We start from the raw sequence: 27,349 nt of genomic DNA, 5'->3' as shown, positions 1-27,349 counted from the left end.
AGTGAAAGGAAATTGGAACAAGATGCGACTGTGAAACATAAGCCCCCAGGTTGGTAAATGGGGCTCATCACTAAGTATGGGATGAGAGATCTGAGCCCATTTTATGTGAGTGTAACTGATAGTATTTGAGTAAAAATGCCACGAAAGTTTGGAAAAGGGAGAGATCAAAGTGGAAAGAGTTGACCTTGGGGGTGTCCTGAGGACTCTGGGACTTGAATTGAATTTTGAAAGATGCAAGAGTAGAGACAGGTAGAGAGAAAAAGCTTACAGAAATCAGCTTGTCCCCTTGCTTTTCAGGTGACAAAGATCCTATTATGATACTGGACTCCTCAATGTTATAATTATTTTATAATTATAATTATAGGTATAATTATGTAATACATATAATTAATTTATGTTGACTCTCTTAATGTGCCTATAATTATCTCTGTATTTGACCTTTTTTAAAATTCCTCTGGTGCCTGAGAACCAGTTTTAAATATCTGCAATTGTGTAGCGAGGCAGGTCACCATCTGCTGCTTTCCCGCCGTGCTCCGAGATGAGTCACCCCAGCAATGCCTGGCCTGGCTTCCGAGCGTCTCCTCTCTGATCCACGTGCATAGGCAGGCATGAGGCTCCCAACTTCTGTGGTGTGTCTTGTGCCAATTCAGGGCATCCCCTAGGGCAAGCTCCCAGGTGACAAGGACAAAATCATGTATACTCACCTTACATGCCTTCAAGTGGGCTCAGAATCAGCCCTGCCTTTCAACCAAGAAGGATGAGGAACCTTCCCAACGGGAAGGGTGAGAATCTGTCAGCTTTCCAATGGGAATGTCCCAGGAGAGGCAAAGCTAAAATGGGAGCAGGCTCCTTGGAGAACTGAGAAAAGTGTGCTGTCGTTTTTCAGGGCTGGTAATTGGAACTCCATTAGGACAAACATTCTTCCACCTCACTAAACCTGTGCATGCTTGTGTGTGTGCGTGTGTGTGTATGTATGTGGTTGGGGGTAGAAAAAGCGAAGGTAGTGAGAGGGAGAAAAACAAGATAAGTGAGACTAGGTGAGTGAGGGAGAAAAGAGAGAAGTAATGAAGAGGTGACTGGAGAAGAGGAGCCAAGAAAATGGAAGTGAAATAATCCCAATACCCACTTCTGTCCCTTGCGTATGCTTTGGCATGGCCTGTGCACATAAAATGGAAAATTCATCTTGGTCTTAGCGTGTTGAGCCAAACAAGATACACTTACAATGTATCAGATGGTCACGAAAAGCAGTTTTGTCTTTATTCTTAAGTTGGTTTGTGCCCCATTTTTAGGCAGCTCTCCCCAGGCCCCTCTTTGCCTGAGTGTGAAATGTGAATACTGATGGTGTTCATGATGTTGCTTCCTAGGAATCTTTCAAACTTTAAGAGTCAGCACCACACTCTCTGCCAAAATTTGCCATCCTGGTAAGGCTAGGAAAGTATGACTTTCAGATTTTAGCATTAGCCTATCAGATCATAGGAAGCATAAAATGTATCTAGTTGATGTTGAGTCCATTCTTGTAGTGACTGATACTGAGCACCAGGGCTACCAAGGTGGGGCCCACGTTGCTTGTAACAGGGTCAGGAATGCCCACCGCAGCACAGAGGGAGCACAACCAGACAAAGCCAGGTGATGCCCTCTGTCACTGCCAGGGACAGCCGTGACGCATCACCCATTGCTGTGTTCCAGATCTCTCCACGCCTCAGGGGCTGCGATTCAAGACGATCACAGAGACCACCGTGGAGGTGCAGTGGGAGCCCTTCTCCTTCTCCTTCGATGGCTGGGAGATCAGCTTCATCCCCAAGGTAACAGCCCGCTGGGCTGTTAAACAGCCTGACCTGGATATCCTACCCTCAACTTGGAATCAGAAACAGCGAAGGTCTGACCTAATCTCTCTCTCCACACCATCAAGGACACAGAGGGGTCTTATGTGACTGTGTGAGCTGTGAGGCATTTTCTTTACAAAAGTGAAGTGAGGACTGCCGAACAAGAGAGATCCGAGGCCAGTCTTTAGGTGACGAGAGGATGCAGGAAGCAGCTACCAGACCCAGCTATCTGCTCAAAAAGCTCTAGGGCTTAGCAAGCTGTGGCTTTAGTGAGTCTGAAACCAGATTTTCCAAAAGTTGGTGTTTCTTTTCAGAAAAAAAAAGCAAGCTGAAACCATCACAATCCGCAGACAGATGTTCTAAAGTTGACTTGCATGTCTTCCATTTCTGAAGGTTAGAATGTAACCCAAGGAAACCCTTTAATAGCCTGTAAATTGAGAAGTTTCTTTAAACAATTATGTTATTAGTCATTGAATTTAAAAGTATTGTAAAATTCACATATTTTTCTTCTACTTATCCTAAAACTACCTTTCCATGTTGCCAGAGGTGCCTACCTCGTTCTGATTTTCCAGGATTTGTTCACCCTAAGATACTGTCCCAATTATAACACTCACTGGGGGTGTAATGTTCATCATACCCCTTACCTCTGTCTTCATCTTTTAACATCAAATCACTTTTTCTATCATTCAGTCATTTATCAGGCTTAATGACAGATGACACATTTTTGATAGTAAGACTTATTTCCCCATTCTGCAACTTCAGAATGCTTAGAGCCAAAGACCTTCCGGTACACCTTTATTTTATAGTTGCCTAGATTGTTTAGATTACAGAAACCAAGGCTCAGGAAACTAAAGTGACAGCAGACAAGGAGTTAGTGGCAGGTTTAAAGCAAGATGCCCAATGTCAACTTCCGACTCCATGGTTCTGTCTACTTACCCATGACACCTCATTCTTATGGGAATATAGTCATACCATGGCAAGCTAAACAAATCTGAAGCTATTTTATACAAAAATTTTATTATATGTCTTCTCTACATTAATATGGCCAGTAAGTATGGCAAGCAACTGAGTTTACAACAGGACGGAGCAAATAAAATCACCAGGAGCTTGAGCTGGAAAAAAATCACACCTGCTTTGCTTGAAGTACAATGTACAACTCTAAAAAGGAGAATGCTAGCCAGAGTAGACAGATCAAGCATAGACCACACAGAAGAACTGTGATCTGCAGGTTGAGTTCACAATGAATTATAAGAGCAAGACCATAAATTATAAGAGCAGGTGCTCTGGGTGATACAAACAAAGATCAGAGAACAGAAAAGAAAGGCAGCTCCACTGAAGAGCCCCCTGCCTCCTCCACTCACAGGAGATAGCACAGTGGACAGACAGACAGATAACATATTCTGGAACATCATCAGGCTGGTCTTTCTTGGTTCCTCTTCCACTGATTGGTCTCTTTTCTCTCTCTTTTACATAATTCTTTGTTTCATGTTTCTTTTTTCTTATCTTTGTATATCATAGCTGGCTGTTTGTAGACAGACTCCTTTCTCCTCTGGGTGAAGGGGAAACAAGACATTGACAATTTCGTTCCCATTGTCATACCACGAGAAACTCCACAGCAAAATAATAGTGTGGACCATTACAAACCCAGAATGTCTTAGATTGAAATATGTTGTGTGTACATAAAGATGTTCACACACATACACATACACACACAACTACATTTGCTTGAAGAAGCCAGAGCATGCTTATGATGATGAATGTCCAGAAATGCTGATAGATGTTACTCATAAACCATCAAACACTTAATCTGACAAGAGCCAATCTGCATCACCTCATGATTAATTGCTATTGGAAAACTCAATAAACACAGGAGAGGCCAAGGAAATGTCCCTGAAAATTGGTTCTCCATTTGCCAAATCTCCAGAGAGTGGCAGGTTCTCACTGTGCTTGCTGGGAGTCACTCCTGGACCAACACTCAGCTGTCAGTGCAGAGGGAGGAGATGCTGCCCCAGTGCTAGTTCACATTGTTCCAGAGTTTCATCTTCACTCCACCAGACTTCTCCCCCAGTGATTTCTCTTTTGCTGTTTCTGCTTCTCCCACCATCCAGAACAATGAAGGAGGAGTAATCGCTCAGCTCCCCAGTGATGTTACATCCTTCAACCAGACAGGACTGAAGCCTGGGGAGGAATACATTGTCAATGTGGTGGCTCTGAAAGAACAAGCCCGGAGTCCCCCCACCTCAGCCAGCGTCTCCACTGGTGAGTACACCCAACTCTTCTCCCCTGTGGTTACACACTAGGGCAGGCAAGGGAAAGAACTGAAGCTCACCTAAGAAGTAGAACACAGAGGAGCTAGGGTTTTCTCAGAATGAAGAACAATTTGGGTCCCTTGAGATAGAGTTCCTCTATCAGATGCTTAGCACAGCATCTTTCTTATTGCTTGTCCCGTAAGCACAGAAATCTGGGCGGGGAGGTCAGGGGAGCTGCTAAGATTCCCAGTGCATTTCTTCTGCTCTTGCTCCTTAAGAGAGTTCACTTAGCATCACCGATTGTCTTGAGCACTGGAGACAACAAGAGCTGTCTCATGCTCACCTATTGTGAGATTTGGAGACAGTCATCTACCCTTTCCAAAACGCTTTTCATTTTGCAATTGTTGCAAAGAATTGCAACCAAGTGGCAAAGAAGAACATAAATAAACAAATAAGTAAATAAACAAAAAAATGAATAAATAAACAAACCATGCCACCTACTCCTGAGAAATAAACAGGTTAGTCTGACTTCACAGGCAGGAGACTGGAGGTGAGGCTCTCAAATCTGTCTCTTGAGTACTGCACTTTGGGCAGTATTTAGGAGGCTGAAGAACAAATATAGAAAATGTACTTGATTGGTTATTTCTGCTAAATCAAATATAGAAAATGCACCTGATTGGTTATTTCTGTATAAATCGAATTTGGGTTCAGAACAGCAATAGAGTGCCTCTCACTTCTGAATATTGTCCATCCAATCATGAGTGAGGTGTCTTAGTTCCATCTTCTATGGCTATCTTCAGTACAAGAAGGCCAGAGAACACTGATCAGGGCCTGCATTGAAACACAGCATCTTAGCTTATGGAAAATCAGAGTTCTTTCCCCCTGTTTCAAATGGGTAGAGAAGGGGTGTTTTTGTCCCATTGTGGCAAGCCTGCCCTGCTGTCCTTGCAAAATAAGCAGAAGGAGGAAAAATAACCTCACAATCATCACAGTTTCACAAAGACAACAGTAATTCCTTTGTTCAGCTGATAGATTATATTAGATAAAGAACAAAGTGACTAGCACTGTGTCAATGACAGTGATTGCCCAATCCCTCATGTGGACACATTTACTCAGAGGACACACTCAAAAAATCAAAGCAGTAGGAAACAAATCATTCTGAACCAGTAAGTATGGGCTGGGTCACTGGTCTCTCTCCAGATCAGATGTTTTCTATTTTGGTGTAAGTGTGGTAGAAAGTGGCGACAATTTAATCTAGTTATTATTTCACCCCCACAGTTCATCTTATGCAAGGTCATTATATTTCCAGATTTGATGCATGAACAGTGTTCTGTTTCCTCTTGTTGCTTCTTTAGCCAACAGAGGATATTCAACCTCAGTGTTGTAAATTAGCAAGCCTGATATCTACATGTGTGCCCTCACCAAGAATTTCTCCAAAATTAGAAATAGCATCTGGTGTCCCATGTTGGTCCTCATCTTACTGATGAAATAATGGGAGTTCAGAGGTTACTCACAGCAACAGAGACCGAGATGGGTGAACACTGGTAGTTTTATTTTTCACAAAGGAATCTGACATGCTTGTGAGGTACCATGAGTCCAGGATGAAGGGTACAAGTCAAACAGAAAAGGGAAATAGCACAGTCATGAGGCCATGGCTTAGGTTGATTCATATTTTCTAATTAAATCCAAACTAAACAGCATCAGCTGCGAATATTATGCTCAGTCTAGAATACTTTGGCTGATGATTATAAAGACACCAGATTATGTTTTACTTGGACACTAGGATTCATGGCTTAACTATAAAATCTAACTATAAAGCACTGTGCAGGACTCTCTCCTGATACCAGTGGTCAGAGTTGCCCACAGTTCCCCAAGGTTATGCTGGAAGCTGAGGAGTTGGCACTGTAAGGGTTCAGAAGAACAATTCCCCTTTCCTCTCTAGGTTCTTCTCAGGCTGATCAAGCAAACATATTGACAGCACACACAGAGATTAAAAGGAGAAGAAAGAATAAATGTTAATTACCTGCATATGGAGAATCTACGAGGCATTACATTTTTCAATAAATGAGATAGGCTGAGGGTTTCATTCCTGAGCTAATGAATGGAATAGGGGCCTGGAATTTCCAGAAAGGGGAAGGAATCTCACATGATGAGGAGAGGGTGACTCATATGACAGAAGCAGATGCTGGAGATGTTTGTCCTGCCTTATGGCAGGATTCTTTCACGTAAAGATGATTAGTGGAGAGGACCCTGGGTAGTCTTCATTCTTTAAAGTAAAGGTAACAGTTTCCCTTGAAGCCCATGGGTCCTTAATTGACCTTCATTCCTCAAGCTAAGGTGACACATTTTTCATCTAGGGTAGTTTTTTTTTTTGTTGCAAAATGGAGGGTATCTGGCTACAAAACCATATTGTTATAAAATTTGCAATTTTTTTTTTTAGTTTGGAGATTCCTTAAGATTAAAATAAAAAGCTCAGATCTAAACATTTGTGGTTAATCTAAGCAGAATTTTTTTTTAATTAAGAAAAATATCCTAGTTAATATTTTGGTCTTATATACAGAGTCATGAAGAGATGGAAAGAATGTGTGTATTTTTGTTGACTTGTTGAGTCAGACTGTGTTTGTTTAGAAGTTCTAGCCTAGGCTTCAAGCATACTGATACCTCCTTGACTGGAACTGGAACATCAATCCCAAGTGGCCAACAGAAGGACAGAATCCAAGGGTAGTTGCAGAAAAGACAGCTGGCTCCCAGCCCCATCCAGTGTTTTTAGAAAATGATTATTTCATCCTTTTCTTCTGTTAAGGGCTGACCTACGTGAACCTCTTCCTGAAAAGCTGAGTCTTGATCAGGTATTCAGGCTGCTTCCCCCCAGGCAAGTCATTTGAGAATGTAAATTACAAGGCCTCCTGTAGCCAGACCCTCTGTGCTACCAAGCACTCATATGGTCAGTTCTCTATGATTGGGTTTTAAAGAGTTGAAGGACAAAAGGCTTGCATGGTCATTTGAGAGTCTGTGGCATTTTTTTTTTCCTAAGAAATGCTAATCCATGGCAAAGCAGTCCCTTCTTTCTCAATGATGCAGAGGATCATCTATTCATTTCATTTATTCAAGTCATATACCAACAGTCCATATACCCGCTCACCTTCCCCTACTCACCTCCCTCTCCCCACAATCTCATCCAATATGAATAGGAACCTAGGTGAATTCTGGAACCATGGATGGTAGGCCTTCTAGGAAACCAACCAGCTCTCCTAGGACAGTGTCATTCCATCATGGCCTCCCCACAGCGGCAGTGCCAGAGGCCAGGACACATGAGAACATGTTAGAGAATGTTTCGAGGGCCTGTGTGTGACTCTAATGCCCCTCTGGCTCAGGAATAGGCTAGAAAATCTGGGGGCCAAATAACCACAAGCAGTTCTTCCAAAACAAGTTCTTTCTATCCTGAGGAGCTTCCCCAGGAGGTGTGTTTCACATCTATGAGTATAAGCATATACTGGGTGTCGGTATTGTCTTAGCAACTGGTTGGATTAGTTGTCTGTGTGACTGAGCAGGGACATCTTTTGGACATTCACAAAGAACTCTTTGGCAACTACATTAGAAGTCTCAGGCTGCACACCAGTTCTCAGTTTACTGTCCACATGACCTCCAAACAGATTCAGTGCTAGCCCTGTCAAGTCAGTTAAGTGCCCATCACCTGCCCAAACTGGGAAGTGTCAGCACCGAAAGGGGAATTAGGACAGAATTCAGAGGGACTGGGTTCTAGTGCCATCCTCCCTATTGCCAAACTCTGTATCCTTGGGAAAGAGGTCTCATCTAAAATAAATAATCTTAAAAAAAAAAAAAAGACTTCCCCAACTGTGAAACTGTGACATAGGACAATAATACCTATGTTGAGGCACAAAAGATATTAACCTTTACCCCTCTGTGTTTTTCTAGCCTAGTAAATAGTCAAACAAGCAGATAGATTGATGAGGAAAAGTCAAAAAGAAGTTTAATAATAATTTGTGTATCTCTTGCATACATAGGAGAGACCCAGGGGGCAAGGGAAGAGGAGAGAAAGAGAAAGTCAGTTAAGGAGGTTACTGGGGAAGGCACTGTAGACAAAGATATCAGACTTAGATTCATCTTTCTTCATTGAAAAGGGGTAAGAAGGTTAGGTCTTCCTAGTACACACTTCAGCAGTTCATCTGTAAATCTCTTTTCCCAGAGAAACCTTCAAGCAGTCTTTAGAGCCTCCTCTATGAAGTCAAGCTTTTATCAAAGTCATATTTGGGAATGGTAAATGTTTGCACCCCTACCCCACCCTCTCTGACCAACCAGGGAGCCGGGAGAGTGCGGATGTCCAGTGCTCATCTCTCAGACTTTCTTTCCTATGTGATCCTTCTCATCCAGTCATTGACGGGCCCACGCAGGTCCTGGTGCGAGATGTCTCCGACACTGTGGCCTTCGTGGAGTGGACACCCCCTAGAGCCAAAGTCGACTTCATTCTCCTGAAGTATGGTTTAGTGGGTGGCGAAGGTGGGAAGACCACCTTCCGACTGCAGCCTCCCCTGAGCCAATACTCAGTGCAGGCCCTGCGACCGGGCTCCCAGTACCAGGTGTGGGTCAGTGCCATACGTGGGGCCAACGAAAGTGAGCCCACCACCACCCAATTCACAACAGGTAAGGCCAGCCCAGGGTGGGAGGGGGAAGGAGAGCATGAGGAGGGAGGGAGGTTGAACCAGCTTGCGGTATCCACATGACAAATAGAACTGAGGGAGAACCAAGGATGTTGCTCGGGAATCCATGTGATCTCAGATACTGCAGGAAGGAAGCCAGAGGTTTCAGGCTTCCACAAAAGTTGACATAACAAGGTAGCAGAAGAAAGTGCTCTGTTCTTAGGGCAAGGCTCCTATCCTATCTATCATGGGCATATACAGCTCTCTGGTCTCATTTATAAAATGAAAATTTGGTCTTAAAGACTTTTAAGCATCCATAGCCCAGGCCCAAATGGCAATTTTGTAAAAGTTCAGGAAAGGTGCTCCTTTCTCAAGATACTTCACTGACATTTGCTGGAAATTGCTGCAATAATTCTATGAATCCACCACCAAGAAGGCACCCCATGGAGTTGTTTGGAACCCAACCTGTACAACCGGAAGCAAAACTTCTGCCAAAGGTTCTGTGACTGATCCTGCACTTGTGGGGTCTAGCAGAAGCTGAAGAAAATAAACCAAAGAAAGCCCTTATTAGTGCTGCTGACCACCACACTCCTTCCTTAAGCTGTCAGTCCTTGGGAGGACCTCCTCCCCAAATCTCTCAGTGACCATCTGGCTGTCCAGCAAGTGGACAAATAAGACAGGGACCATCCAAGACAGGCTTCCTGGCACATTCATTTTCATGGCTGTGACCACATAGTGAATTCTCGAAGACTTTGTCCTAGCCTCTCTGTGTTGCGGAGGTCATGTACCAAGGAGTGAATCTATCAACTCCAAATTGCCCCAGGAACTGCCAGCACCTGTAAGATCTAAGAACCAGCATCTTCTGATGAGGTAAAGTACATGAAGAATCACGAATTTTAGTATCCTGCCCTAGGTTATAGAATAAAAACCTGTTATGGGATGGGGTAAGCCAACTGAAGGCTTCCAAGAAGCACAATAAATAGCTTGCTCCCTAACTCCTCTATCCTCCACCTGCGTTTAAAATCAATTGATAAATAAGCAGAGTAAGACAGATTGAGGCCACAATAGTCCCTAGGTTGGAGTGTGACAGATTAGTGTGAGAGTCAGATGGGCTTGCAAGGGGCTGAGACCAGGGTGACCTAGGTACATCCCCCCTTATGGAGGGCTTTGCGGATTAGACTTACAATAGTGCCTAATTCCCAGAAGCCACTGGCCCTTGAGAGGGAAAAGGGAAGCAGTTTCCAGGCCCTGTCACGAAGCTCCCCCTGAGGTAGGTCCATCTTAGCCAGAGTAAGCAAGAGAGGCCAGGACTTTCTGCAAAAGGAGACGTGGTTATGTGGGGGCGGAAGCTTCCCTTGTAAAAAGGGAGCAAGTACAGACTGATAAAATGAGCAGACAGAATTTAATTATGAAGGAGATATTATTTTGATTCTGGAAAAGATTGTCCTAGGTTTCCTTCCAGCCCCCATGTTAGACACCACTCCACCCAGGGACATTGCTAGATTTTTTTTTTTTAACTGAACACATTTTGGCATCCCCAATGACTGAGTACACACCTTTAAAAAAGGACTTAAATTCTGACATTTCCCTTCCCTTCTTTCACAACTGCCCAGTGCCAAGCATGAGGAGGGACCTCACAAGCACCCCTTCCCAATGAATTCAAGGTCAACATGCAGTTGCCAGCCCTCATGCCCCATGACAGCACCTGGGCTATCTCCTGTGGTCATGATACCCGCATTTTGTTCAAGATAGTTTTTGTTTGAAAAGTGCTTTCTTTGTGCTTTACTCAGATAAGGAGTTTGAAGAGGCAGAAAAGGAGAAGAGAGCTCTTGAGCCACATGATGAAAAGCAAATTGTTAGTGTTTAGGTCGACAAGATGGCAGTAGGATTGGCTGGTGGCCCAGGAAAATTCCAATCAAGACAATTACAGTCTGCTCCAGAAACTCCCCCACCCCTCGGAGTTTCAGCTCACTGCTGCGTGATTCTCCATTTCCGGGAGCCTGTGGACAGCTGTTAGGCAGCTGCCTTCCCAACGCAGCGTGTATCTCCACCCCACTCCCCTCTGCTCCAGTGGGGTGAGGGGATGTGGGGTGCGGAGATGCCAACAGTTTCGCAGACAAACTCTCAAGGCCGAGGGTTGGCAGGCTCCTGGTTGCATGAGGAGAGGGTGGCCAGGCCTTGCAGGAGGGTCCTGAGTCATTGCAGAACTCCACTTAAATTCAAATTAGGCAAAGTGCTTTTCCAGGTGATGGCTTCGACACTAGGCACACACTAATTGCACAGGCAATTAAAACAGAGATTTGCTGCCTTCGTGGTGAGGGGGATATTTGCCTTGCTCTTAGAGATGCTCTGGAAAAGGAAAGCACCGATTCCAGAGAAAGCAGCCCAAGGAAACCAGAGGTCAGCTGTGAACCCCCTGCCTGCGGTGGTTCCTGCTTCAACTGCCCTCAGTGAGGACTCCCTGAGATTTTTCCTCTCCCTGGGGGGGTGGGGGAGCTGCCTTCTCTTTTAGCCCATAGGAGCACCCAACTCCGTCCACAGGCCATTCAGTCAACCAAAGGCTGCAGAATCCATCTGACCGTCTCAGACTTTTCATAAATGCTATTGTGTTTTCCCTAAAAGGTTATTGGAATCTTAGCCACCAGTGCCTGTATATGTATTTGGACATAAAATCTTTGCAGACAATCAAATTAAGGGAGACCACTAGGGTGGTTCCTAACCCAACATAACTGTCCTTACTTATAAAAAGAAGACATTTGGACATACACACATGCCCACATACACATGGAGATTGTCCTGTCAAGATGAAAGCATAGACTGAGGTGATGCTTCTACCAGCCAAGGACCTTGAGATTGTCAACAACTAGCAAAGAGAGGCAAGAACAGATTATCTCTCGTAGCCCTCAGAAGGAAGCAGCCCAGTACCTGTGCTACTTTGTTGGCAGCCCCAGGAACTGCCTAAGTCGCAGCTGTGGATCTCTGGCCTGCTTACCAGTAAATCCACTCTGGGGGGTCTCGTAAATGCTTCAACCTTGTGGCACTTGCCAAACCAGCCCAGACCAGCAACTCTCAGTTGAAGCTGTTCTTTTCTCTGAATATTCATGCCAGCATCATGAAAGCCCTCCACCTGGAATACTTAAAACTTTTCTAAAGTTTTGAGAAAAGCAAAGAAGTGACTACATTTATTCATAAAATTCACACGTACCTACTGAACACCTCCTCAGTTCCAGGTACGGTCATAGGCACTATGTCTAATGTATAAAAAAGGTAGACAAGATCCTAAGTCCTGTGAGTTACATTCCAGAGGGGTGACAGAAACTAGACAGGAACCAGAAAATCATTTCAATCAAAATCATTTCAATAACGAGTAGAAATGGATGACCTAGGAGTTGTTCAGAAAGGCCTCTCTGAGGAGGTGAAGATTTAACCAAGACCAAAGTGACAACATCATATGAGGATATGGAGAAGAGCTGTTCCAGCAACAACAGCAGCCAGTGCAAAGGTCCTGGGGTAGAAATATGCTAGCTGTGTTTCAGCTAAGAACGATGATTTAGGCTGTCCAGACTAAGTGTTACAAGGTAATGTATGATGAGCAGGCGAGACCAGAAGCCTTACAGGACCTGATGAGAAGTTTGCAATAGGAAGCAACAGGACAATTTTAAACAGATTCGATGGCTCTAATTAGAGACTGGCTATGGTTAGTCTGTTTTAGGGGCCCTGTTTATGCTTTACATTTTAGAGACTAGCTACGACTATTACCAGAGTCCAGAGCCCCAAGCCCCACCACAGGGTCCCCACTAGACATCTGTCCTTGCACTGCCCCTGGATTACTGATGCTGTGCCCTTATAGGGGTGCCATTCAGTTGTTCTCCTAGAGATTAAGCTTTAAGACCCAGGAGAGCAAAACATTTCACTCCGCCCAGAACCCCTCTTTCACCCTCATTCTAGGATCAACATCTCTCAGTATCATTGATATTGGAAGGATCTGGTCCTTTCAGAGAAAACACTGCCCCCTAGTCCATGGGCATAGACCCTAAGACCAAAAAAAAAGGACAGGTAGAAACTGTAGTTAACATGGCCTGGGAGTTTTAGACATGAAGAACGGTAGACTGAGGTGCTGAACACCTGATTCCCAGCCCCAATTCCTTTGTGCTCCATTTCCATTCAGGCACACACCTGAGTCCAGTCGAGCCCTTTGCCCAGTCTCTCCTCCAGCAAGAGTCTTGGGGAGGCACAGTTTAAGATGCTCCTCCCACATTCCTCTCTCCCAAGCTCCTCTCACCACCCAACTGCTAGAAGATAGCACACACAGCAAAGACACAGTCAAGAACACACAGCATCTGGCATGCAAAGGCCACACTGAGTAAGGAAACGTTTCTCAGAAAATTAAGCTGCAGAGACATAAATCTGCTAAAAGATTCACCCCATTTACATCGCTAAATAAAACACTTCTCACTCCAAAGCCCCTGTACTCAGACTGATTCACGGCATCTTCATCTTTGGAAAGAACAATTGGAGGACATCACTTGCCTGGCATTTACAAATTCAAAGAGACGGGGAGAGATTTTCTCAGATCAAATGGCTGGTGCACTCAAAGGCAACTTCAAGTCTCAGACAAGACCTGGCTATAACTTCTTAAGTGGTGATTTTCAGGACAGCGCCTTACTGCCCTCGCCAATTGTTTATATTGTTTTTGCCCAAATAAACTCAAGGAAATGACCAGTACTGTGAGAGAGAATGGACCACGGGATTATGGGATTATGGAACACCCCAATGTCAGTGTTCTTCTCATTACACTGGAATTCTTGGAACTGGAGAAAACAAGCATTGGGGGCACCATGTTACTGGGGCTAAAAAGAGCTTTGGAGACCCCAGGAAGCACCCTCCAGGAACCATGCTATTCACGTCACATCGATTGTCTAGTCTGTACATATCAGTTTTATTAGCCCATTTGACAGAAGCGGCCCTCAACTCCCAGTAAGGAAAAAAGACATGCCTGGTTCCCATTACCGTGAGGGGGCAGAGTGAGGCTCAAATAAGGATATATCCCTTCTCCTGTATCACTGCCCCAATATATACTTAAGTGTTCCAACTTGCAGGCCTTTCAGAAGTTTCTATGCAGGTAAATCCAGGACAAGATAGCTAATCCTTCAAAATTCTGCAGTCAACCATCTTCTTTCCAGTTGGAGGTCAAATTTGATATTACTCTATTCCACTGAAACACTTTACATCATCTCTGACTTTATCTACTGTAATAATTTCCCTTGCTTAGTCTCAAGCTGTGCAATACTTATGATACTAACTGGCTCATTTTTAAATTTCTAGAACAGTGAAACTCTGAATGGAAATGGGGAAGTATATAGGGTGTTGATCATTAAATTCCTAGAAAAACTCTCCACCCTGCCCACGCCATTGGATCATGGTTAAACTGGCAGGTCAGAGGTTGAAAGGCAGCTCTGTGGCTCATTAAACCTGAAGGAGAAGGTCAGGAAGTGTGGAGTCACCCCAAAGCTTGTTAAAGTTCAAATGTATTTAACCCATGTAATGTCTCTCTTTTTAGAGATTGATGCCCCCAAAAACCTGCGAGTTGGTTCCCGCACGGCAACCAGCCTGGACCTTGAGTGGGATAACAGTGAAGCAGAGGTTCAAGAGTATAAGGTTGTGTACAGCACTCTGGCGGGTGAGCAGTACCATGAGCTTCTGGTCCCCAAGAACATCGGTCCCACCACCAGAGCCACCCTCACTGGTGAGTGAACCCTGGCTCCCAGGGGCCCACAGTTTCCTGAGTCTGGGAGGGAGGGAGAGAGGAAGGAAGGAACAGCAAGGCCAGAGGCAAGAGATTGGTCAGGAGGCTAATTCAAAGGCAAAGGGAGAGGAGGATGGTGATACAGATGAAGAGGGTGTCCCGGGTCATCTTGATGCTTGGCTTGGAAACCCTCCTTGTACCCATGAGGGCGTGGGACCCAGCCAATGCTCTTTCTTGGGTCCCAGACACCCCCATCCAGGAAAACCTACCTGCTGGACTTCACTGAACAGTAGATGACAAAAAATGCATGGTGGTCAGATGAAGGAGACTGCAAAGCAGCCACAGACCGGGAGCTGCCAGTGAGCTTACAAAGACTTTGTTTAACTTAGGTCCTGGCTTCCTGGAAGAAAGCATTTGCCATCTTAGCAGACAAGGGCTACGCAGCAAAGAGTGCATACAGTAAACAAGGGCAGTGTAATCAAAGCTGTTTTCCTCCTAAACTGAAATCCCAGTCCTCCTTGCCAAATGAGGCCAGTTAAAGTAAATATAATAAATGCTTTTTCCAGACAGACACACTCTTGAAAACACAGCAAAGAGATGGAAAGATATGCTGACCAAGCAGGTTAATGGGGGTGAATTAAACATAGCAGGATCAGACCAGCTGGCGTAAGGGCCTTTGCAGAAAGCTGGAGATGTTCACAAAAATTAAGCTGAACAGAAAACTCAAATGAGACAGCAGGGAACTGATTCCACACACAGTCCAGCCCTGCCTGGAGCCGCAGGCTGATTTGGCAATTAGCAATTTACAAAGATGATGGCTAGTTGCATGGATGAAGGATATACCATGAAATCACAGTGGAGATGTGGAGAAGAACCCAGTAAAATCCTAGTTATTATTTCTCATCACTAGAAAAGGAGGACATTCTATACTCATTGATCATCTACCTAGTTGCAGGCACCTCTCTATAATCATCTTCACCACCACTAGCAAAGAGATGTTTGAATTCCCATCATAAGGTTAAGATAACTGAGGCTCAGTGAGTTTGAAAACATCCAAGTTCACAAAAATTAAACTATGACTCAAAGGCAGTTTCAAGTCCTTCCCTGGCTGCTTTGATTAAAGAAATAAAATGTAAGTGACAGTCAAAAGTTAAATGCTGCAGCTTATAGGAAATGGGAAAATTGCTCTTGAGGAGTGGGCTTAGATAGGTTGCTTATTTTTGGTAGAGTTGAGCTTATGAAGCATAATCATAAATATATATTACACATAATTATCCCAAAGAGCTCACTGCTGGGGAGATTTATAAAGGCAAATAACTTTATGTGATTTAAGAAGAGATTATAGGCATGTGAGGAAATCAAGTATGCCTGTACTTGCTGAGAGGCAAATTACCAGGACTTGCTCTGTCACTGTTTCTGGGGGGAGAGAAGGACCATGAGGCGGGAAGGCAGAGAGGCAGATGTCTGGTCCCAGCTCTGCATAGGCGTGCTTTCTCCCTCATTCTCTAACCTGGATGGTGAAGGGAAATTTTCAACTTTCAAGACTTGTGTTTATTCAGAGAATGCTTTGCTCTGCAGACGATGTTGAGAACCAGGATTTTGGACTTGATCCAGGTGTGGGCACATCCTGTGTGATCTGGAGCAACTGACAACCTTTTTAAGCTAAGCCTCACCTCCTCCTCTGTAAAAGGGGAATGAAACCACCTCCCTCGCAGCTTCTCGGACAGCCACACGTGGCTGCCGATGCTGATGAACAAGGAGGCAGAGAAACAGGTCTGTGAGCTAAAAGATAATACAGGAAAAGTCTGACAATCTGTAAGGCAGAGGAGACACTGGCTTCTCAAAGCAGGGTGTGTGGACAGTCTCAAGGGCACCATCACCTCTGGAGACTTTAGTTCCTTCTCTCTTCCCACCCCGAGCTCTCCCAAATCAGAGCCTGTAGTTTAGAGCCCCCCACCCCACCTTGGGGATTTGTTGTGCATTAATGGATGAGAAGCAGTCACTTAGAGCATGACTTCTGAAGTCTCCCACGTGGGTTAGAGCCCAATTTCATTGATGTGCGTCCTTGGGCAAATTTTTCAATTTCCTGTGCTTCAGTTTCCTGGTTTGAGGACATCATGTCAGTCTCCTAGTGTGGTTGCGAGGATAAAATGAAATCTTCTGTATCTGCATACATAAGCACTTAGCATGCAGGCTGGTACATGGCGACCATTCAATAGCATTTGACCTTTTATTGTTCTCTGTTTTGATTTTGAGGATCTTTACAGAAGTAACACTAGTTTGTAACATTATATAGGTTTCCACATTATATAGATTTCTGGTGTGCAGCCTTATAAATTTACATCTGTACAGACTGTATTAAGTTCACCACTGAAAGCCTAATTCCATCCCTCACCAAACAACTGGCCCCTTTTACGGGATTACCTACCACTCCCCTCCCTTCCAGGAACCACTAATTTGGTCTTACAGTCTTAATGTTTCTTTCTGTTTTATTTAGATCATTCACTTGCTTTGCTTATTGGTTTAATGATCTTTTATTCTTCTTAACCCCCACAAAGTTCACACATGGATCCGTGGCAACCCTGTCTTTCTCTCCTCCAAGTTCACAGCCCTTTTATTCTCAGTACTGACTCGGAGCCTTTATCCTCCTAGACACCTGTATCTGTTACTCTCTTCAGAAGCCCTTATCTCAGCAGCCATCACTGGTCACCTTTGCTGTGGCATCAGACCCCTCCTGCCTTCTTGGGACTGAGTCAAGCAGAAGGCTCACAGCAAGTGAGGCTCTCTCCATCTCCCCCTCAACATATTTCATCCTTTGCAACACAGAGGCCAGGCTGGGGCACAGAATGCCAAACATGTCTTTTTCATTATTCTCGCTGGGCAATTCCCTCTGGAGTATGGTTTTGTTTCTGAACAAGAGACTCAGTGTCTGCAATGATTTCCCCCCCCTGCGCTGGTGGCTTCTGTGTCCTTAATGATAAGTCTATTTTTAGGCTCAGCCTTTCAGGCAGAATGATGTCTGCTTGGCCTGTGAACCATATCTGGGGTCCCAAAGGGGTCTCCAGGTATTCTATACTTTACAGGCTCGTCAAGGGAGCTTTAGGTTAAACTGGAGGCATAGCCCAGGGACTGGCACCACCATTTTGTTTTCTGGGCAGCAACAAAAAACAATAAGCCATAGAGAAAACTCCAAATGACTGGCATGAGGGGTTGGAAGGGAAAGAAGGGCAGAAGATTTTCACTCCTTGACTAGAAGATGGGTAAAAATACTAGCTTCCCTGGCGTCAACACAGATTACAAACAGTTTTCTGGCCCCTGGGACTGAGGTGACTCATCTCACCTGTCATTGGAAAGGCCTTGGGCTGCAGTGTTCTGTCAGGAGCAAAGAGGGGATTGTCCTCAGCCATCTACATTCTCACCTAGTTCTCTTTCATAAACAGAAGCCCACGCTTGGAGACTCCTTGGTCAGGAGAAAGGCAAAAGGAACTGGCCCAAAAGGCCATGGGAGCGCTGGACTCTGACCCCGGACCCCAGAGGCCATGAAGGGGTCCCTCGCCCTCTACAGGGGATGCCACCTCGTAGCCTCCTGATAGCTGTCCCCAGCTGGTTTCATCTTTCTGACCTCTGACTGCTTCCATTTCCTGTCAACAACCTCTAATCAGAAAAGTCATCAACAAGGCTTAGGAAACCCAGGAGCTTGAAGCTTCCTCAGATACCATAATATAACATCAGATTGTAAGAAAACAAACACCTAAGCCAAGTTACACATAACTCACATAATTCACTCACGCACACACCCACCACACCCAAAACACATATTCACCAGTCATACATGACACATTCACACACACATTTGCCCACCATATACACTTGCACTCCATACACACACAATACATATACACATACCACAAACATATCCAACACGAACTTATACACATGGCACATGTACACACAAACCACTCACACATCACACACACACATGCAGACATACGCACACATACGTACATGCACAAGGCTGACATCTGCAAGCAATCAGGTGATTCAAGTTGCCACCTTCAGGACTTCTAAAAGAAGTCCTAACTCCCACGTTTTCATTGGGGGACTCCAGTGCGGGTCTAGTGGCCAGACAGTGGTTTCCTCAAAGTGCACAGGCAGAAGACATGCTTGCCCTTCAGAGAATCCAGGAGGAGTCCAGCTGGCAAGGCAGTACTGACCAAGGCCCTGGGTGTTCACTTCACCCTGTCTGCACTCCCTGATGTGCCAGGGCACAAACACCAGTCAGTGCCAGACCCTCCAATGTCCTGCAGGCTCTTCAGAGGAGGCGGAGTCCTGGGAATAGGCCTGGGGGCCCGGTCAGTCAGTTCTGGGCCTTCTTTGGGCGAAGTCACAGTGCCCCCAAGTGGTCATGTTAGTAAGGCACCCTCTCAACAAGCATTGCCATCTGGGCTTAGAAAATGGGGAGTGGGCTGCTGAGGCCATGTAGCGAGGAGAAAAGGGTGGTAGTTTCCACAGACTTCATCATCATAGAACTGAGACCTCAGGACATCTGTCCCCTTATTTCTATTTAAGGGCTGGGGAAAGAGCCAGGAGAGAAATCAGGTGGGAATTATTCAGCTTCTTCTTTGGCTTCTTCAGGAATGCTTGTTTACAGTAGAGACCCAGAGACAGGATGTTCCTGTAAGACTGGGGGTGATGAGCCATGCTTCTCATTAATCTCACCAGCAACAAGAAAGCTGCATTTGAGAATGTTCCTCAATGTTCTTCCTTTCTTTTAAAACATATGTTTGTGGGGCTCTACCCTTCCTTAAAATCAGGGTGGACTTGGCTTTTTCTCTCCATGCTTGAGCATCAGGTATCACACTCAAAAGTGGGGCATCTTCTTCCAAAGACTCAGGGAACCCTGGAGAACTTCTACCATTATCCAAGAAGATAAAGACAGGGAGCCTGGGGGCTTAACGTTTCATTATCTTAAAAAAAAAAAAAAAAAAAAGATTACTGTCTATCTGATATGCCTGTCAGGAGAGCCCCTGTTTCCAAGTATCTCACCCTCTATGAAACCTTAGTTACCCAAATTCCACATCTGGACATTTGTCTTCCCTTGGAAGGCAGATGTCCTTCAAATACACTGGGGTCAATTAAATCAATGATCCCAGCTCCCCCAGTTTGGTAGCGCTCCAGTCACTAAGGAACTTAAAGATGGAAAAGATCCAAACTTCTGCATGTCTTCAAATCCAGCCCAACCTGTAGACCCCAACTGTCTATTGAGGTTTTACTGGCAAGGAGGAACAATCTAATTTCCTCAGGCCCTATTCTCCCCCACTCCTTTTTCTGCTAACAGCAGGAAGCATAAAGAGTAGGGGGAAGTGAGTCATTCTGCCTTTACATCCAAGGTCCTTTTAGTGCCAATGAGAACGTGTCTGTTCCTGTTGCCCTCTAGCCCTAATTAATCTCTTCCTGTTCACCAGGTGAGCAGAGGATTCTGCATTTGCTTCCCTCCAAATCTGTTTTCAAGGTTCAACTCAAGCCCCTTTCTAGAAAACCTTCTCTAGCTACTCCAGTCCATGGGGATTTCTTCCCTCCTCTTAAGTGGTTTCCCTTGGCAGCCCATGGTGTAGCGCCTAATCGCACTCATGCTCCAGTTCACCTGCTCTGCCATACTCTACTAACCTGTAAAAACTTCTAGGCACAGGGGCCATGCTATGAAATGTCAAAACAAACGATTTGGGTTCCAAAGCTGGTTTCATGATAGATTAGCTTTGTGACCTTCATTAAAGGATGAAATTCTCTGAGCTTCTCTTTGCTCATCAGTAAAGTCCTCCCAGCAGAACTGGAATTATATAACACAGAAGAACCCTGAAGAAACTATAGTTAATAATAATACTGTTGACTACCAGACACTCAAAAATTCACCCTCACTTTTTATCCCTCCATTCTTCCCTCCCTTTCTTCTTCGTGATTATTCTAGATGATTGCCTATTGCACTAGGAGCTCAGGCTTGGCATATTATGGGTGCTCAGTAAACTTCCTCCTTCGATAGATTCTTCATCTCATTAATGGCAAGAGTGATGTCCATTCAGCTCACCCTGGTTATCATCTAGTTCACAGCCTGTGCCTCCCACAAAGCTGATCCTCACTGATACTTGTTGAGTCAATGAATTGTGTGCTCTGAGAGTTCCAGGAAGAGTGAGTGTGCAGTGAAAGAGCAGGAGGAAAACAACCTCCAGGCTGCACAAAGGAAGTTCTGTAAAGGATGGAAAGTGGTAGCTGCCTATGGGAAGAGTTTTTTGAGCTATTGGTAAGAAAAGGAGCAAAACCACTTACATGCTAGCACTTTCTGGACTTGGATGGAAAGATAAAGGGAGCATTGATAGAGAGCAATGGGATCTTTAAAAAAGAGAAATCCCTGGGAGTCCTCAGAGAGCTGATACATAAGAGCACTGAATGTGCCTTGGATGAACGTCTTCTTTTCCAACACAACTATATTTTACCTGCTGGCAAAGAGCAACAATTCACTTGTAGCACAGGAAGAAAGCTGCTGAAAATCAAAGGCAAGCAGCAGGCTGGAACCTAGGAGGAAGTCCCACGTCCCCATCCCCAGACAGAAAGGCTGGGAAGAGAGTACTTTAAATTCTGCTCTGCCGTTTTCTGAGAGAAGATGATTCTGTTGTAAATTATTGAACATTTCATTTAAGCTTCATAAATAAGGAACTTGGATGAAAACGTTACATGTTAGATCCGTTTGGCAACATATAATTTCTGTCTTACTCCCTCGATCTGTCACCCTTCATTTATGTTGGAGAATTTCTACTTCATTACAGGCAATTGAAGGTCTCAATCAGTTGCCTGAGAAAAGTAGTTTATGTCCCAAAGGTAATCTAATTTCTCTAGCCAAGGATGTACCTGGGACTCGCTGAACATATTGACGGAGATAAATGTGTGCTTCAAATGGATCTGGGGGCACCACAATCACCCACTCAATCTAGTAACGGGTACTCGGCCCAGGAAGGAGCCAGCTCCCCACTGATATCTGGACTCCCTGAATCACTGGTGTCATCAGTGCCATTAGCTCAGCCTCAGCCAACTGAGAAGACAAAGGCAGAGGACCACCCTGTACCTGCAGGGGGCACTTTTTGTAGCTGATGAGATCCCCCACCAAAAATAGGATTCACGATAGCTGAAAAGTTCTCTGAGCATGGTGACCATACTGGCTGGGCCTGACACTGGACATTATGTACATGGGCTCATTTAATCCTCACAATGCCCCTCCACATAAGAGACAGTGATTCCTGCCACTCCACAAAACCTGAGGCCTGAAGATGTTAAGTAGTCAAAATTTCACAGGTAGAAGGTGGCAGAGCTTGAATAGAAGCTTAACTCTGGCAGGCTGCAATCTGTCAAGAGTCATCGTTTACCTCCAATGGTGCTGCTTCAGAGAAAGAAGGAAGGGTTAGGGAATGGGTAGTTTCTGGCTGGTTCTACAGCGTTCCAGCAAGCACACACAGTAAGGCCTTGTAGTTCCTGCCATCCTCAAGTGGGGGTGGTATTTGCATTCCCTGTACCAAAGACATACCAGGGGTAAGGACTCAGCATCCTGAGCAACCATGCAGCATTCCCCTTCATGAGACTAGATCAGCTGCTAAGGGAAGGCTGTTCAGTGCATGTCTAATCAAGACAATTTCAATGATTTCGGGGACCAATAGAATCACAGCTGCTCTGGAGTGGGAATAAAATGATCGAAGGGGTAGGATTTTCCAGCCATCCTAAAACTCCTCATGAGGCCAGGAGCCTGAGTGTCAGCTTCAGCTGTTCACAGACTTATTCCATATCTTCATTTCTTTTATAAAAAAGATTTAAGTACTAGATTGAACTGTGTTCCCCCTAAATTCATGTAGCCTAGGATATGACCTTATTGGGCAGTAAGGATTTGAAAATTAAAAATAAAATAAAATAAAATAGGATAAGACATATTCCTGCTGAATTAAAGTGGCCCCGAAATCCAAAGTGACTGCTGTTCTTACAAGAGAAGGCACAGACATATAAGGAAGATGCCATGTGTTGTGAGCTGAAGTTTGTGGCTCCCCAAAAATTCATACACTGGAATCCTCATCCCCAAGATGATGGTATTAGAAGATGGAGACTTTGGGAGGTGGTAAGGTTATAAAGGATGGGGCCCTCACAAACAGTATTAGTATTTTTATTGGGGAGCCCAGAGTGTTCTCTTGCTCTTTGTGTCATATGAGGACACAAGAAGAAGAGGGCCCTCATGAACTAGGAAGCATGCTTCCCATGTGAATCTTGTGGTACCTTGGTCTTCGACTTCTTAGCCGCTAGAACTGTGAGAAGTGTTTGTTGTTCAAGCTACCTAGTCCGTGATAGCTTGTTATGGCAGTCCAAGCTAAGAAACTAAAGCACAGAGTCAGAGATCAGACAGATGGCAGCTGCAACTCAAGGGAGGTCCACAATTACAACCAGAAGCTAGAAAGATACAAGAAGTTTCTCCCCTACCACCTGTAGAAGGAGCATAACCTCATTGATTTTGGACTTCTACTGGACACCATAATTATGAGAATATAGCTCTAGTGCTCTCAGTCATCTTCTTTATGGCCAGTGGTCATAGCAGCCACAGGAAATTAAAGCAGACAGAGAAAACAGTACCCATCCCACCTTCCTCATGGTGAGGGTCAAAACACATTCACATTCCTTATGGTGAGGGTCAAAACACATTCAAGTATTTTGGAAAGAACAAGTATTACAGAAACTCAGAACAGCATAATCATTGGATGTGATTCAGACAGGCTCACACAGGGTTCCATGAAGAACCTACCAGAAGGAATTAGACTGGCCATGGCCAGAGAAGGGGGTGCTCTACTACCAAAAAAAAAAAAAAAAGATCTTGTTACATTTTTTTATAATCCCAGGTCTTAATAAATGAGGATGAATTTGATCCTAGAATAAGGACTTACAAAAGATGTCCACACATGAATCTCTGGCACCTATGCTGTGTCATCTTATATAGCAAAAAAAGAAATGGTAGAATGATCAAGTTAAGGATCTTGAGGTGGGGAGATTACTCTGTACTATCATCGCAAGAGTCCTTAAAAGATAGGGCAGGGAACCAAGAGTTGGAGCAGAAGTTGTGATGAAGAAGTCAGAGAAAAACATAGTTGAAATTTCTATGCTGCTGGCTGTGAAGGTGGTGAAGAGGCCACAAGCCAAGCAATGTGGGTGGCCTCAAGAAGCTGGAATAGGCAACGGAAGGGATTCTTCCTTAGCGTATCCAGAAGGAATCCAGCCTTTTTGAACCATTTTAGTCTTTGGACCTCCTGAGCTATAAGATAATAGATTGCTGTTGTGTTAAGTCACTCAGTTGCAGTAATTTGTCACAGCAGAAGTAGGAAATTAATACATCAATCAAATAAGTTAGTCAGAAAATGAATATGGAGAAAGGCAGGGAAAGATGACAGTTAATTCCAGACATTTTTGGGTGCTCAGTGAGCCTTCATATTTACCCCCAAATAATTTCTCTAGAGAGGCATATACCCTTTGGTTGGACAGTTTTACATGGTCTGTATTTTCCATCAGCCCCCAGAGATCATCCAAAAATTGGGTTCATACTCTAGGACCTGAATTACTCCCCTTGGTAGGGAACCCACAAGTCTTTCACGTTACTACAATAAAGGCCTGACAGCTTTGTGCTCAAAGAGAAAGTCCCTCCATTGGTGTTGCCTAAAGGACTCCAGGAGTCCTCATATGCCTTTTCCCTATATATAGAAGGTTCAGCTTGTTCCTCACCTACAACATTCAAGAAATGCTTTCAGTTCCATAATCTACTCCTTTCCTCTCAGTTATGCACTCCCCCAGTTCACAATTTAAACAATAAATCTCTTCTTTGGTTGTATTAGTAACCAACCCGAGGCTCTAAGTACCACAGGGAGACCTTCCACAGGGGACCTCACTTCTGAAGGTCATTGTCCAGGGCAGCCTCACTGCCTTCCCAAAGGAACAAGCTGCACAAAGTAAGCTCTGCACTGACCAGTTCATACTATTGACTAGGTATGGATTTCTTAAGTGGTAAGAATGGGATTTCCTATTAGGGAACATTAGGAAAGAATTCAGGAAAGACTAAACACAAGATTTGAATGGAGTGTGAGGTCATTCACTTTCCTCCTTTCAGCTTGCCCCACTTCTACACACATGAAATAACCTTTTCTTTTGTATCTGCTAATAGGTCTGGTACCTGGCACTGAGTATGGAGTTGGAATATCTGCTGTTATGAACTCACAACAAAGCGTACCAGCCACCATGAATGCCAGGACTGGTGAGTAGGAAGACTGGTCATAAAAATACTAGGACACCTTGTAAGCCTGAGGAGCCATGAAGGCTTGTCCTGGCAAGGACAGGAAGGCCTAGTCCCCTCAGTCTAGAGGTCCCTGAATAACAGCTATCAGCCTAGGAACATCTACCTGCAGCTCTTTGATCCCCATGCCTAATCTCTGCAGTCTGGAATGCAGAAGGGAGTCCCTCCCCTACCCCACAGAGCTGCGCATGGTCCCTCGGGGACTGAAAGGTTGCCAAGAGCTGTGCAGAGCAGTGATGGAAAACCGCAAATTGTCTGGGGTCATAGCGATTCATACTTCTACCTAGATTACCCCCTACAGGCAGAATGTGGTGTCCTCATGTGTACCTCAGAAGCCCTCAAAAAGGTCACAGAGCACAGTTCGAGACATGGGACAACTCACTAAATCTAAAAGCAATGGAAAAGTTCACTGGATCCAGCACTTTTACTTCCAAATCCCAGGAAGTCATTTCTGCCCCTTAGGTTGAAGCAATTTGGACCTGACGGAGGGACTAATCCCTGTTCCATTCTAGCAAAGGCAACCTCTCTAGAAAAGCATATGGAGAGGAGGGCCCACAAGTCCTCAGCTCTAGTTCCCTGCTCATCCTTGGTCATTATGGCCTCGGGAATGGGTAGAGTATCAATGGCACATTCCTAATTGATAGTGGTTCCTGCTTTGCCCTGATTGGCTTCCTGAGAAAGGCTGGGAAAAAATGAATATGAAGAGTGTGAAAACCAGCAGCCCGCTCAATCCCAGAGGTAGTTTTAGAGCCTTTCTGTAGATTGTCCATCTGTTTGTCAAGCCTCTGGCCATCTTTCAAAGGGAAGATGCTTAGCAAAATGTGAAATGTGTCAGCAATGACAAACTAATCCTCACAGTCAGTAGGCCAGCTCACAGTGTTAAAACACACTGGGGTGTCCAATGCCAAAAACTACTGGTGCTCTTATGAGACCTGTGTAAAAGAGGCCACTTCTGCTCATCCATAGAACTTGATAGTCCTCGAGACCTCATGGTGACAGCCTCCTCAGAGACCTCTATCTCCCTCATCTGGACCAAGGCCAGCGGCCCCATCGACCACTACCGGATTACCTTTACTCCATCCTCCGGGATCGCCTCAGAAGTCACAGTCCCTAAGGACAGGACCTCATACATCCTGACAGATCTAGAGCCTGGCGCTGAGTACATCATTTCCATCACCGCTGAGAGGGGTCGGCAACAGAGTCTGGAGTCCACTGTGGATGCTTTCACAGGTGCCAGGACAGCAGAACCTCAATTGGGCTCTGGGATTAAAGGCACTTACTATTAGCGGGTCATACAGGCAACCCACTTCTCCAATGTGCCACTTCCTTTAGAGAAAGGAGAAGCATGGGTCGGGCATTAGAGACAGACAAGAAGCTAATAATTACATCAAGAGGGAATGGTTAGATGTAAAGGGGAGAAAAGGGAAAATTTGTGTTTGGTTTCCTATAGCCTGGACATAGTTGCTGATTCTCTTTTTCTTCCTGCACTAAATTGGTGGGCATTCAGGGAATCATGTTTAATTCCTTCTAGGATAGAGGTTTAAGATCTTGGATCAGTATTATGACTAACTCACGGAGATAATGCTGGCTTTATCTTGCTAAATGTATTCATTTTTCATGATGTGAGCTGAAAAGAGTGAGCAGGGCTGGAGAGTAAGGATTGTGGGTCAGAGAAAGAAGGGCAGTCCCTGTCAGCACAGAAAGCAGCCCCCTCAGTCAGATGACGTCCTCACATGTATTTCAGAACCACCCATGTCCTCTGCTTTGCAGGCTTCCGCCCCATTTCCCACTTGCACTTTTCCCATGTGACATCATCCAGCGTGAACATTACCTGGAGTGACCCATCACCCCCAGCAGACAGACTCATTCTGAACTACAGCCCCCGTGATGAAGAGGAAGAGATGATGGAGGTCTCCCTGGATGCCACCAAGAGGCATGCTGTCCTGATGGGCCTGCAGCCAGCCACGGAGTACATCGTGAACCTGGTGGCCGTCCATGGGACAGTGACCTCTGAGCCCATTGTGGGCTCCATCACTACAGGTGAGGTTGGAGGACTTGACAGCAGGTATTAAAGGGGGTTCCCATAGTGGCTTTTGACAAATCAAAGAAATTTACAAAAAAAAAAAAAAAAACAAAAAAAAAAGAAACAAACTTGCTCCTGGTTTGTTTCTTAGAATAAATCTAAGAAAAAGATGTGCAAGCGATCGGAAGAGCACACGTCTGAACTCCAGTCACTGCTCGAGTATGCATATGCAAACAAATTTAAAAAAAAAAAAAAAAAAAAACGAAGAGGGAGGGGCTTGCCTCATTTGACTGGAGGTGTCTATAAATTATTCTATAATAGTCACCTCTTTAAGAACTGCATGAAATGCATGCAGTGAGAATCTTCTGTTGAGAACTAGGACAAGGGGGCCTTCCTGGTGATGCAAGGGGTTAAGATCAGCATTATGAAGCTATCCACAGCCACTGTAGCATGAATTCGATCCTAGCCTGGGAGGTGACCCACATGGCACAGG

The 27,349-nt window shown here is 44.8% G+C and overlaps 1 protein-coding gene across 1 annotated transcript in view; it reads left to right on the top strand.

Annotated features, from left to right (window-relative positions):
- TNR (tenascin R) overlaps positions 1 to 27,349 on the top strand; it is a 187,001-nt gene that overhangs the window by 123,939 nt on the left and 35,713 nt on the right. The window contains exons 5-11 of the mRNA XM_004688505.2: positions 1,687 to 1,802; positions 3,932 to 4,082; positions 8,465 to 8,734; positions 14,291 to 14,476; positions 24,705 to 24,794; positions 25,800 to 26,063; positions 26,604 to 26,873. Of these exons, the coding sequence (XP_004688562.1) occupies positions 1,687 to 1,802; positions 3,932 to 4,082; positions 8,465 to 8,734; positions 14,291 to 14,476; positions 24,705 to 24,794; positions 25,800 to 26,063; positions 26,604 to 26,873 (1,347 nt within the window). The remainder of the gene's footprint in view (positions 1 to 1,686; positions 1,803 to 3,931; positions 4,083 to 8,464; positions 8,735 to 14,290; positions 14,477 to 24,704; positions 24,795 to 25,799; positions 26,064 to 26,603; positions 26,874 to 27,349) is intronic.

The sequence above is a fragment of the Condylura cristata genome, unplaced genomic scaffold (genome assembly GCF_000260355.1).
Source record: "Condylura cristata isolate star-nosed mole 26May11 unplaced genomic scaffold, ConCri1.0 scaffold00024, whole genome shotgun sequence".
Classification (NCBI taxonomy): Eukaryota; Metazoa; Chordata; class Mammalia; order Eulipotyphla; family Talpidae; genus Condylura; species Condylura cristata.
The sequence above is the reverse complement of the archived record's forward strand: the minus strand, read 5'-3'. Positions and strand labels throughout refer to the sequence as shown.